This window comes from Panicum virgatum, chromosome 2K (assembly GCF_016808335.1).
Source record: "Panicum virgatum strain AP13 chromosome 2K, P.virgatum_v5, whole genome shotgun sequence".
Taxonomy (NCBI): Eukaryota; Viridiplantae; Streptophyta; class Magnoliopsida; order Poales; family Poaceae; genus Panicum; species Panicum virgatum.
The window spans coordinates 66834792-66846972 of record NC_053137.1 but is presented as its reverse complement, the minus strand read 5'-3'; the positions used below and the strand labels follow the sequence as shown (position 1 = coordinate 66846972).

Below are 12181 nucleotides of genomic sequence, written 5' to 3'. Positions count from 1 at the left end.
GAAGAAACAAACCAGCCCACGCACTGCCGACACGCTCCTCCTTGGTCCGCTGCAAGTGCGAACACAGTTCAGTTCCACCTCGGTAGCGCAACGTAGCAGAGACCAGCTTATATCCGCTCTCGTGCGAGCCATGCTGTCTCTTCGGAGACATCCGATAAAATTGGAACAATACAGAGAAGATTAGCATGGCCCCTGCGCAAGGATGACACGCACAAATCGAGAAATGGTCCAAATTTTTTCGAGATTTTGCGCACCGGCCCTGGGTGTTCAGGTTTTGCCTTACAGATAGGTCCCTGCCGATTTTTCCTTAGCGCTTGGGCCTTCTGCCTTCTTGCAGAAAGGTCCTCTGCGCGCCTGCAGGCTGATGCTTCACCTCACAAAATAATTTCCTCTTTAGCCCTGCTGCTTTTTCGTCCTTCAAACACATCCTCGGGGACACTCTTTTTAGCCCTTTGCTCATATATACTGCAACGTGGAGGTCTGATTTGCTTCACAAACTTTGTTCCATGGTGAAGTCCGTTCGTGCTGGGCTGCCGCCAGGTTCGTTCAGCCTTGGAGGCTTTCTTTGCTCTTAAATAAATTTTCTAAAAACAAATCACTATTAGTCTGCCATAGTTTTTGCGATCTTCCGTAATAGCAGGTTCTTCTGTTCCTTCTATTGTATTATTATTATTAGTCGTATACTAAGCTAGAGGCCACATGTTTCTTCCGTCAGATCATACACTTCCTCATCAAGAGGAATTAATTATCAGGCTGTAAAAAGGATCCTGATCAATTTTTTTTGTGGGATGAAGAACACCTTCCGGTTCAACGACTCTAGTTTTTCATTCGCATTCTACTTAACAAAATCTGATGTTACAAGGTAGATGACCAACGTTGCATCATGAATGATGAATAACCGTTTATTTATCTATCTATTTTTGCGTAGTTAAGATCGTTGTACCGTGGAAACAAACCTAAGCTAGCGAGCATCATTTGAACACACGCGGTTATTAAAGAGCAATTCCATTTGACTGGCTTTATGCAAGGCATTTGGACCGAACTGAGCGCAGGTGTGTCTGTTAGGCTGTCATTATTTTTGGCCTGTTCGATTTTGTTTTTCATGTTTGCTGTTGTCTGAGAGACAGGAGACGGCCCACGGCTGCGTGAGTACTGATCTTCAGCCACTAGCAGACAATGTTCAGGAAGCCATCAAGAGATGAGGCATTCCGACAACGACCAGCAGCCATCCTTAATTTAATCCTGTCATTTGCTTAGCGCCAAAAGCAAGTTATTCAGCCACTGCCGACGCGCTCATCCTCGGTCCGCTGCAAGTGCGAACACAGTTAAGTTCCACCTCGGTAGCGCAACATAGCAGAGACCAGCTTATATCCGCTCTCGTGCGAGCCGTGCTGTCTCTTCGGAGACATCCGATAAAATTGGAACGATACAGAGAAGATTAGCATGGCCCCTGCGCAAGGATGACACGCACAAATCGAGAAATGGTCCAAATTTTTTCGAGATTTTGCGCGCCGGCCCCTGGGTGTTCAGGTTTTGCCTTACAGATAGGTCCCTGCCGATTTTTCCTTAGCGCTTGGGCCTTCTGCCTTCTTGCAGAAAGGTCCTCTGCGCGCCTGCAGGCTGATGCTTCACCTCACAAAATAATTTCCTCTTTAGCCCTGCTGCTTTTTCGTCCTTCAAACACATCCTCGGGGACACTCTTTTTAGCCCTTTGCTCATATGTACTGCAACGTGGAGGTCTCATTTGCTTCACAAACTTTGTTCCATGGTGAAGTCTGTTCGTGCTGGGCTGCCGCCAGGTTCGTTCAGCCTTGGAGGCTTTCTTTGCTCTTAAATAAATTTTCTAAAAGCAAATCACTATTATTCTGCCATAGTTTTTGCGATCTTCCGTAATAGCAGGTTCTTCTGTTCCTTCTATTGTATTATTATTATTAGTCGTATACTAAGCTAGAGGCCACATGTTTCTTCCGTCAGACCATACACTTCCTCATCAAGAGGAATTAATTATCAGGCTGTAAAAAGGATCCTGATCAATTTTTTTTGTGAGATGAAGAACACCTTCCGGTTCAACGACTCTAGTTTTTCATTCGCATTCTACTTAACAAAATCTGATGTTACAAGGTAGATGACCAACGTTGCATCATGAATGATGAATAACCGTTTATTTATCTATCTATTTTTGCGTAGTTAAGATCGTTGTACCGTGGAAACAAACCTAAGCTAGCGAGCATCATTTGAACACACGCGGTTATTAAAGAGCAATTCCATTCGACTGGCTTTATGCAAGACATTTGGACTGAACTAAGCGCAGGTGTGTCTGTTAGGCTGTCATTATTTTTGGCATGTTCAATTTTGTTTTTCATGTTTGCAGTTGTCTGAGAGACTGGAGACGGCCCACGGCCGCGTGAGTACTGATCTTCAGCCACTAGCAGACAATGTTCAGGAAGCCATCAAGAGATGAGGCATTCCGACCACGACCAGCAGCCATCCTTAATTTAATCCCGTCAATTGCTTAGCGCCAAAAGCAAGTTATTCAGCCACTGCCGACGCGCTCCTCCTCGGTCCGCTGCAAGTGCGAACACAGTTTAGTTCCACCTCGGTAGCGCAACGTAGCAGAGACCAGCTTATATCCGCTCTTGTGCGAGCCGTGCTGTCTCTTCGGAGACATCCGATAAAATTGGAACGATACAGAGAAGATTAGCATGGCCCCTGCGCAAGGATGACACGCACAAATCGAGAAATGGTCCAAATTTTTTCGAGATTTTGCGCGCCGGCCCCTGGGTGTTCAGGTTTTGCCTTACAGATAGGTCCCTGCCGATTTTTCCTTAGCGCTTGGGCCTTCTGCCTTCTTGCAGAAAGGTCCTCTGCGCGCCTGCAGGCTGATGCTTCACCTCACAAAAGAATTTCCTCTTTAGCCCTGTTGCTTTTTCGTCCTTCAAACACATCCTCGGGGACACTCCTTTTAGCCCTTTGCTCATATATACTGCAACGTGGAGGTCTCATTTGCTTCACAAACTTTGTTCCATGGTGAAGTCTGTTCGTGCTGGGCTGCCGCCAGGTTCGTTCAGCCTTGGAGGCTTTCTTTGCTCTTAAATAAATTTTCTAAAAGCAAATCACTATTATTCTGCCATAGTTTTTGCGATCTTCCGTAATAGCAGGTTCTTCTGTTCCTTCTATTGTATTATTATTATTAGTCGTATACTAAGCTAGAGGCCACATGTTTCTTCCGTCAGATCATACACTTCCTCATCAAGAGGAATTAATTATCAGGCTGTAAAAAGGATCCTGATCAATTTTTTTTGTGAGATGAAGAACACCTTCCGGTTCAACGACTCTAGTTTTTCATTCGCATTCTACTTAACAAAATCTGATGTTACAAGGTAGATGACCAACGTTGCATCATGAATGATGAATAACCGTTTATTTATCTATCTATTTTTGCGTAGTTAAGATCGTTGTACCGTGGAAACAAACCTAAGCTAGCGAGCATCATTTGAACACACGCGGTTATTAAAGAGCAATTCCATTCGACTGGCTTTATGCAAGGCATTTGGACCGAACTAAGCGCAGGTGTGTCTGTTAGGCTGTCATTATTTTTGGCATGTTCAATTTTGTTTTTCATGTTTGCAGTTGTCTGAGAGACAGGAGACGGCCCACGGCCACGTGAGTACTAATCTTCAGCCACTAGCAGACAATGTTCAGGAAGCCATCAAGAGATGAGGCATTCCGACCACGACCAGCAGCCATCCTTAATTTAATCCCGTCATTTGCTTAGCGCCAAAAGCAAGTTATTCAGCCACTGCCGACACGCTCCTCCTCGGTCCGCTGCAAGTGCGAACACAGTTTAGTTCCACCTCGGTAGCGCAACATAGCAGAGACCAGCTTATATCCGCTCTTGTGCGAGCCGTGCTGTCTCTTCGGAGACATCCGATAAAATTGGAACGATACAGAGAAGATTAGCATGGCCCCTGCGCAAGGATGACACGCACAAATCGAGAAATAGTCCAAATTTTTTCGAGATTTTGCGCGCCGGCCCCTGGTGTTCAGGTTTTGCCTTACAGATAGGTCCCTGCCGATTTTTCCTTAGCGCTTGGGCCTTCTGCCTTCTTGCAGAAAGGTCCTCTGCGCGCCTGCAGGCTGATGCTTCACCTCACAAAAGAATTTCCTCTTTAGCCCTGTTGCTTTTTCGTCCTTCAAACACATCCTCGGGGACACTCCTTTTAGTCCTTTGCTCATATATACTGCAACGTGGAGGTCTCATTTGCTTCACAAACTTTGTTCCATGGTGAAGTCCGTTCGTGCTGGGCTGCCGCCAGGTTTGTTCAGCCTTGGAGGCTTTCTTTGCACTTAAATAAATTTTCTAAAAGCAAATCACTATTATTCTGCCATAGTTTTTGCGATCTTCCATAATAGCAGGTTCTTCTGTTCCTTCTATTGTATTATTATTATTAGTCGTATACTAAGCTAGAGGCCACATGTTTCTTCCGTCAGATCATACACTTCCTCATCAAGAGGAATTAATTATCAGGCTGTAAAAAGGATCCTGATCAATTTTTTTTGTGAGATGAAGAACACCTTCTTCCGGTTCAACGACTCTAGTTTTTCATTCGCATTCTACTTAACAAAATCTGATGTTACAAGGTAGATGACCAACGTTGCGTCATGAATGATGAATAACCGTTTATTTATCTATCTATTTTTGCGTAGTTAAGATCGTTGTACCGTGGAAACAAACCTAAGCTAGCGAGCATCATTTGAACACACGCGGTTATTAAAGAGCAATTCCATTTGACTGGCTTTATGCAAGGCATTTGGACCGAACTGAGCGCAGGTGTGTCTGTTAGGCTGTCATTATTTTTGGCCTGTTCAATTTTGTTTTTCATGTTTGCAGTTGTCTGAGAGACAGGAGACGGCCCACGGCCGCGTGAGTACTAATCTTCAGCCACTAGCAGACAATGTTCAGGAAGCCATCAAGAGATGAGGCATTCCGACCACGACCAGCAGCCATCCTTAATTTAATCCCATCATTTGCTTAGCGCCAAAAGCAAGTTATTCAGCCACTGCCGACACGCTCCTCCTCGGTCCGCTGCAAGTGCGAACACAGTTTAGTTCCACCTCGGTAGCGCAACATAGCAGAGACCAGCTTATATCCGCTCTTGTGCGAGCCGTGCTGTCTCTTCGGAGACATCCGATAAAATTGGAACGATACAGAGAAGATTAGCATGGCCCCTGCGCAAGGATGACACGCACAAATCGAGAAATAGTCCAAATTTTTTCGAGATTTTGCGCGCCGGCCCCTGGTGTTCAGGTTTTGCCTTACAGATAGGTCCCTGCCGATTTTTCCTTAGCGCTTGGGCCTTCTGCCTTCTTGCAGAAAGGTCCTCTGCGCGCCTGCAGGCTGATGCTTCACCTCACAAAAGAATTTCCTCTTTAGCCCTGTTGCTTTTTCGTCCTTCAAACACATCCTCGGGGACACTCCTTTTAGTCCTTTGCTCATATATACTGCAACGTGGAGGTCTCATTTGCTTCACAAACTTTGTTCCATGGTGAAGTCCGTTCGTGCTGGGCTGCCGCCAGGTTTGTTCAGCCTTGGAGGCTTTCTTTGCACTTAAATAAATTTTCTAAAAGCAAATCACTATTATTCTGCCATAGTTTTTGCGATCTTCCATAATAGCAGGTTCTTCTGTTCCTTCTATTGTATTATTATTATTAGTCGTATACTAAGCTAGAGGCCACATGTTTCTTCCGTCAGATCATACACTTCCTCATCAAGATGAATTAATTATCAGGCTGTAAAAAGGATCCTGATCAATTTTTTTTGTGAGATGAAGAACACCTTCTTCCGGTTCAACGACTCTAGTTTTTCATTCGCATTCTACTTAACAAAATCTGATGTTACAAGGTAGATGACCAACGTTGCGTCATGAATGATGAATAACCGTTTATTTATCTATCTATTTTTGCGTAGTTAAGATCGTTGTACCGTGGAAACAAACCTAAGCTAGCGAGCATCATTTGAACACACGCGGTTATTAAAGAGCAATTCCATTTGACTGGCTTTATGCAAGGCATTTGGACCGAACTGAGCGCAGGTGTGTCTGTTAGGCTGTCATTATTTTTGGCCTGTTCAATTTTGTTTTTCATGTTTGCTGTTGTCTGAGAGACAGGAGACGGCCCACGGCCGCGTGAGTACTAATCTTCAGCCACTAGCAGACAATGTTCAGGAAGCCATCAAGAGATGAGGCATTCCGACAACGACCAGCAGCCATCCTTAATTTAATCCTGTCATTTGCTTAGCGCCAAAAGCAAGTTATTCAGCCACTGCCGACGCGCTCCTCCTCGGTCCGCTGCAAGTGTGAACACAGTTTAGTTCCACCTCGGTAGCGCAACATAGCAGAGACCAGCTTATATCCGCTCTCGTGCGAGCCGTGCTGTCTCTTCGGAGACATCCGATAAAATTGGAACGATACAGAGAAGATTAGCATGGCCCCTGCGCAAGGATGACACGCACAAATCGAGAAATGGTCCAAATTTTTTTCGAGATTTTGCGCGCCGGCCACTGGGTGTTCAGGTTTTGCCTTACAGATAGGTCCCTGCCGATTTTTCCTTAGCGCTTGGGCCTTCTGCCTTCTTGCAGAAAGGTCCTCTGCGTGCCTGCAGACTGATGCTTCACCTCACAAAAGAATTTCCTCTTTAGCCCTGTTGCTTTTTCGTCCTTCAAACACATCCTCGGGGACACTCCTTTTAGCCCTTTGCTCATATATACTGCAACGTGGAGGTCTCATTTGCTTCACAAACTTTGTTCCATGGTGAAGTCCGTTCGTGCTGGGCTGCCGCCAGGTTTGTTCAGCCTTGGAGGCTTTCTTTGCACTTAAATAAATTTTCTAAAAGCAAATCACTATTATTCTGCCATAGTTTTTGCGATCTTCCGTAATAGCAGGTTCTTCTGTTCCTTCTATTGTATTATTATTATTAGTCGTATACTAAGCTAGAGGCCACATGTTTCTTCCGTCAGATCATACACTTCCTCATCAAGAGGAATTAATTATCAGGCTGTAAAAAGGATCCTGATCAATTTTTTTTGTGAGATGAAGAACACCTTCTTCCTGTTCAACGACTCTAGTTTTTCATTCGCATTCTACTTAACAAAATCTGATGTTACAAGGTAGATGACCAACGTTGCATCATGAATGATGAATAACCGTTTATTTATCTATCTATTTTTGCGTAGCTAAGATCGTTGTACCGTGGAAACAAACCTAAGCTAGCGAGCATCATTTGAACACACGCGGTTATTAAAGAGCAATTCCATTTGACTGGCTTTATGCAAGGCATTTGGACCGAACTGAGCGCAGGTGTGTCTGTTAGGCTGTCATTATTTTTGGCCTGTTCAATTTTGTTTTTCATGTTTGCAGTTGTCTGAGAGACTGGAGACGGCCCACGGCCGCGTGAGTACTGATCTTCAGCCACTAGCAGACAATGTTCAGGAAGCCATCAAGAGATGAGGCATTCCGACCACGACCAGCAGCCATCCTTAATTTAATCCCGTCATTTGCTTAGCGCCAAAAGCAAGTTATTCAGCCACTGCCGACACGCTCCTCCTCGGTCCGCTGCAAGTGCGAACACAGTTTAGTTCCACCTCGGTAGCGCAACGTAGCAGAGACCAGCTTATATCCGCTCTTGTGCGAGCCGTGCTGTCTCTTCGGAGACATCCGATAAAATTGGAACGATACAGAGAAGATTAGCATGGCCCCTGCGCAAGGATGACACGCACAAATCGAGAAATGGTCCAAATTTTTTAGAGATTTTGCGCGCCGGCCCCTGGGTGTTCAGGTTTTGCCTTACAAATAGGTCCCTGCCGATTTTTCCTTAGCGCTTGGGCCTTCTGCCTTCTTGCAGAAAAGTCCTCTGTGCGCCTGCAGGCTGATGCTTCACCTCACAAAAGAATTTCCTCTTTAGCCCTGCTGCTTTTTCGTCCTTCAAACACATCCTCTGGGACACTCCTTTTAGCCCTTTGCTCATATATACTGCAACATGGAGGTCTCATTTGCTTCACAAACTTTGTTCCATGGTGAAGTCCGTTCGCTCGTGCTGGGCTGCCGCCAGGTTCGTTCAGCCTTGGAGGCTTTCTTTGCTCTTAAATAAATTTTCTAAAAACAAATCACTATTATTCTGCCATAGTTTTTGCGATCTTCCGTAATAGCAGGTTCTTCTATTCCTTCTATTCTATTATTATTATTAGTCGTATACTAAGCTAGAGGCCGCATGTTTCTTCCGTCAGATCATACACTTCCTCATCAAGAGGAATTAATTATCAAGCTGTAAAAAGGATCCTCATCAATTTTTTTTGTGGGATGAAGAACACCTTCTTCCGGTTCAACGACTCTAGTTTTTCATTCGCATTCTACTTAACAAAATCTGATGTTACAAGGTAGATGACCAACGTTGCATCATGAATGATGAATAACCGTTTATTTATCTATCTATTTTTGCGTAGTAAAGATCGTTGTACCGTGGAAACAAACCTAAGCTAGCGAGCATCATTTGAACACACGCGGTTATTCAAGAGCAATTCCTTTCGACTGGCTTTATGCAAGGCATTTGGACCGAACTGAGTGCAGGTGTGTCTGTTTCGCCTTTTAAATCGTTTTCTACATAAAGTTTAATCTATGGATCCCCACAGATATGAAGAACTCTGGGTACACGACGTGGCTGCTCGGATCAGCTCATCATGCACTGCTGGCCGCCGGTGCGCATGCCGATGCAGCACACACCGGTGCCGTCATATAACAGTGCTGTAGGATTAATAAGGAGCCGAATAGGCAAAGTAGCCAGGAGGGACCGCGCGCAAGCGCAAATAATCAAAGAGCCTAAAAGACAAAGACTCGAACAACTTGTTGATCCGGTCTATCAAAGCACAAACGAAAGACATCTAGCTATGTATGACTTAGAACAAGTATTATAGTGGAATATAAAAAGATTGAATCCTAAATGGAGGAGAGAGAAGATAAGAGAGAGAATGAAGCCGACGTTTTCCTTACCGCCCGACGGAATGAGCGTTGCACTGCTCCATGGGGTCCAGATTAGCCGAACCCGCAGCACGCAACCGGCAGCAGGCGCAGCAGTGGGCGCATGGCCGCGCATGCCGCCCGCCAGCCGGCTGCGTTTGCTCTTAGAAGCTAATACCCATGGACCAAACCATACATGGATCTATTTTTTTTTCCATTGAATTTGTTGCTGCAAGTCTGCGACATTGGGGAGGTGCCATCGACTGCGAGGGAGACAAGCCTTTTCACAAGTTGTTTTGGATCTTGCGTCAGTATTCTTCGGTTTCAGTTCTGCTAGGATCTCGCCATGCTGGTGAGTTCATAAACTGTTCCGTCCATGGTCTATTTGGAAGGAAAATTCTAGGGCGAGAAACAGCTGTAATGGAAAATGGATGACACCAAAATGTACAGTACACTTTATTGCAAATAAATGGATCGCTAGGTTCAAAACATAAACGAACAGAGCTTATTCAGAGTTTTCTCAAGCAAACAGAAGAACAGCAGAAAGCCGCCCACGCACCAATGCACCATGCCTGCCTGCCTGCATTTGCTGCTGCTCACTGTGTCGGCGCCGGCATGTTGGGCGCCTTCCCCACCGTGTAGCCGCCGTCGACGACGAGGTTGTGTCCGTTGACGTACTTGGACTCGTCGGAGGCCAGGTACAGCGCCGCCCTGGCCACGTCCTCCGGCTGGAGCACCACCCCTTCCATCTCGTTCATGTCCCGCTCCACGATGAGCCTGTGCTCCTCGGCGCTCATCCCCGGGTACCACTCCTCCATGATGCGCATCACCAGCGGCGTCGCGATGTAGGTGGGCGAGACGGCGTTGACGCGCACCCCGGAGCGCGCCACCTCCCCGGCGACGGCGCGCACCAGCCCCACCACGGCGGCCTTGGAGACGCTGTACGGGTGCGGCGTCAGCATGCCGAGCACCCCCGCGACGCTGGCCGTGCAGATGATGCTGCCGGCGCGGCGCGGCACCATGACCCGCGCCGCGTGCTTCACCCCGGCCACCACGCCCCGGGTGTTGACGGCCAGGACGCGGTCGAAGTCGGCGAGGTCCAGCGCGCCCAGCGCCGGCCGCGCCAGGGACCCCACCACCCCGGCGTTGTTGAACATGACGTCGAGCCGGCCGTGGCGCGCGACGGCGAGGTCCACGGCCGCGGCAACCTGCGCCTCGTCGGTCACGTCGCAGCGGATGTAGGAGGCCCCGAGGTCCGCGGCGAGCGCGCGGCCCAGGTCGTCCTGGACGTCGGCGAGGACGACCCTGGCGCCGTTCCGGACGAACTCCCTGGCCGTCGCCTGGCCGATGCCGCTGGCGGCGCCGGTGATGACGGCCACCTTCCCGGCCAGCCTGAAGTTGGATCGATCAGATCAGCCACGCGTCGTATATGTATGTATGTATGTATGTATGTATGTATGTATGTATGTATGTATGTATGTATGTATGTATGTATGTATGTATGTATGTATGTATGTATGTATGTATGTATGTATGTATGTATGTATGTATGTATGTATGTATGTATGTATGAGACCATGAGACGATGACGGGCACCACCTTTGTGAGTCTGCGGCAGCGGACAAGTGTCGTCTGGCGACGCCGGACAAGGCAGGCCCAGCTCGGCTCTTCCCCTGCCTGCTGCAATGCAATGCAACACACCAAGAACTAACTCATTTTGAGCACGCTCGACTCGATCTTCCAGGAACAAAAACAGAAGCATTTGCTTGCCGGTTGTCCTTGCATTGGTTAACAATCCAGGCCAGTCATCAGATCATATATTATCCGTACCTGAGGCTGAGGACCTGCTGCGCCAGCCTGAAGAACATCTTTGAATGAAGTACCCTACCCTGCTGCTCTCTCTCTACAACGACTACTCTGAACTGAACTGATCGATCTTGGATGGAAGATGCCGGATGCGACTCGGCGAGGCGCCGAGCAGGGGCGGCTTTAATAAGAGGCGTCCGTGCGATCCCTCGGGACCCCTGTCCATCACACACACGACACGCCAGGCAGGGATTAGAAAAGCTTATCACCTCGATGGGATTCTCGCCGGCGAGGTGGGCTTGGTCGGCCGTTGAAACCTTGAATCCGTTTTTTTTTTCTTTGCGAAAAGAAAACTTGAATCCTTTGCATCTGCTGGTCGGTGCTCCGCTCCTTCCATTCCATGCACGCGCCTTCAGTTCAGGTCAGCGCCTTCTCTAGCTGTGATGAACGGCCAGGGCCTTCTGCACAGTGCACACACCGGTGCTGTACTTGTAGGATTAATTAAGGAACGGAAAGTGGCCAGGAGGGACGGCGTGCAAGCGCAAATAATCAAAAAGAAAACTCAAACGCTGGGCCTGGCAGCGGGACAAGGAGGCCCACGTACCCCCCTTAACTGGGCCGTGAAGAAACAAACCAGCCCACGCACTGCCGACACGCTCCTCCTTGGTCCGCTGCAAGTGCGAACACAGTTCAGTTCCACCTCGGTAGCGCAACGTAGCAGAGACCAGCTTATATCCGCTCTCGTGCGAGCCATGCTGTCTCTTCGGAGACATCCGATAAAATTGGAACAATACAGAGAAGATTAGCATGGCCCCTGCGCAAGGATGACACGCACAAATCGAGAAATGGTCCAAATTTTTTCGAGATTTTGCGCACCGGCCCTGGGTGTTCAGGTTTTGCCTTACAGATAGGTCCCTGCCGATTTTTCCTTAGCGCTTGGGCCTTCTGCCTTCTTGCAGAAAGGTCCTCTGCGCGCCTGCAGGCTGATGCTTCACCTCACAAAATAATTTCCTCTTTAGCCCTGCTGCTTTTTCGTCCTTCAAACACATCCTCGGGGACACTCTTTTTAGCCCTTTGCTCATATATACTGCAACGTGGAGGTCTGATTTGCTTCACAAACTTTGTTCCATGGTGAAGTCCGTTCGTGCTGGGCTGCCGCCAGGTTCGTTCAGCCTTGAAGGCTTTCTTTGCTCTTAAATAAATTTTCTAAAAACAAATCACTATTAGTCTGCCATAGTTTTTGCGATCTTCCGTAATAGCAGGTTCTTCTGTTCCTTCTATTGTATTATTATTATTAGTCGTATACTAAGCTAGAGGCCACATGTTTCTTCCGTCAGATCATACACTTCCTCATCAAGAGGAATTAA

General features: G+C 47.5%; 1 protein-coding gene and 8 non-coding genes across 10 annotated transcripts; 8 read left to right on the top strand and 1 right to left on the bottom strand.

The window, feature by feature from the left end:
- The first annotated feature begins 135 nt into the window (after positions 1 to 135).
- Positions 136 to 238, top strand: LOC120696395. Its single transcript, XR_005684168.1, has one exon. It is a non-coding gene; the product is annotated as a U6 spliceosomal RNA (small nuclear RNA).
- A 1155-nt stretch (positions 239 to 1393) lies between these two features.
- Positions 1394 to 1496, top strand: LOC120696391. Its single transcript, XR_005684164.1, has one exon. It is a non-coding gene; the product is annotated as a U6 spliceosomal RNA (small nuclear RNA).
- Positions 1497 to 2652: 1156 nt separating this feature from the next.
- LOC120696390 lies at positions 2653 to 2755 on the top strand. Its single transcript, XR_005684163.1, has one exon. It is a non-coding gene; the product is annotated as a U6 spliceosomal RNA (small nuclear RNA).
- Positions 2756 to 3911: 1156 nt separating this feature from the next.
- LOC120696393 lies at positions 3912 to 4014 on the top strand. The gene has a single exon (XR_005684166.1). It is a non-coding gene; the product is annotated as a U6 spliceosomal RNA (small nuclear RNA).
- A 1158-nt stretch (positions 4015 to 5172) lies between these two features.
- LOC120696392 lies at positions 5173 to 5275 on the top strand. Its single transcript, XR_005684165.1, has one exon. It is a non-coding gene; the product is annotated as a U6 spliceosomal RNA (small nuclear RNA).
- Positions 5276 to 6433: 1158 nt separating this feature from the next.
- LOC120696387 lies at positions 6434 to 6536 on the top strand. The gene has a single exon (XR_005684161.1). It is a non-coding gene; the product is annotated as a U6 spliceosomal RNA (small nuclear RNA).
- Positions 6537 to 7696: 1160 nt separating this feature from the next.
- LOC120696381 lies at positions 7697 to 7799 on the top strand. Its single transcript, XR_005684156.1, has one exon. It is a non-coding gene; the product is annotated as a U6 spliceosomal RNA (small nuclear RNA).
- A 1625-nt stretch (positions 7800 to 9424) lies between these two features.
- LOC120694775 (momilactone A synthase-like) lies at positions 9425 to 11277 on the bottom strand. Of its 2 annotated transcripts, XM_039978037.1 has the most exons (4): positions 11132 to 11277; positions 10839 to 11032; positions 10608 to 10688; positions 9425 to 10400 (listed from the first exon to the last, which is right to left on the bottom strand). In XM_039978037.1, the coding sequence occupies exons 2-4, from the start codon at positions 10874 to 10876 to the stop codon at positions 9605 to 9607; spliced, it is 915 nt and encodes a 304-aa protein (XP_039833971.1). In that variant the 5' UTR covers positions 10877 to 11032; positions 11132 to 11277; the 3' UTR covers positions 9425 to 9604. The 2 variants fall into 2 exon arrangements, with proteins under 2 accessions (XP_039833971.1, XP_039833972.1); XM_039978038.1 differs by having other exon boundaries at positions 10608 to 10685; positions 10839 to 11277.
- A 294-nt stretch (positions 11278 to 11571) lies between these two features.
- Positions 11572 to 11674, top strand: LOC120696394. Its single transcript, XR_005684167.1, has one exon. It is a non-coding gene; the product is annotated as a U6 spliceosomal RNA (small nuclear RNA).
- Positions 11675 to 12181: the final 507 nt, after the last annotated feature.

What these genes read in the sequence shown, in the direction of transcription:
- LOC120694775 (XM_039978037.1), bottom strand. Translation starts at nt 10,876, where the DNA reads ATGTTCTTCAGGCTGGCGCAGCAGGTCCTCAGCCTCAG. An exon ending in CAGCAGGTCCTCAGCCTCAG is followed by an intron (nt 10,689 to 10,838) that starts GTACGGATAATA and finishes ATTGCATTGCAG; the next exon opens with CAGGCAGGGGAAGAGCCGAG. An exon ending in GCTGCCGCAGACTCACAAAG is followed by an intron (nt 10,401 to 10,607) that starts GTGGTGCCCGTC and finishes ATCCAACTTCAG; the next exon opens with GCTGGCCGGGAAGGTGGCCG.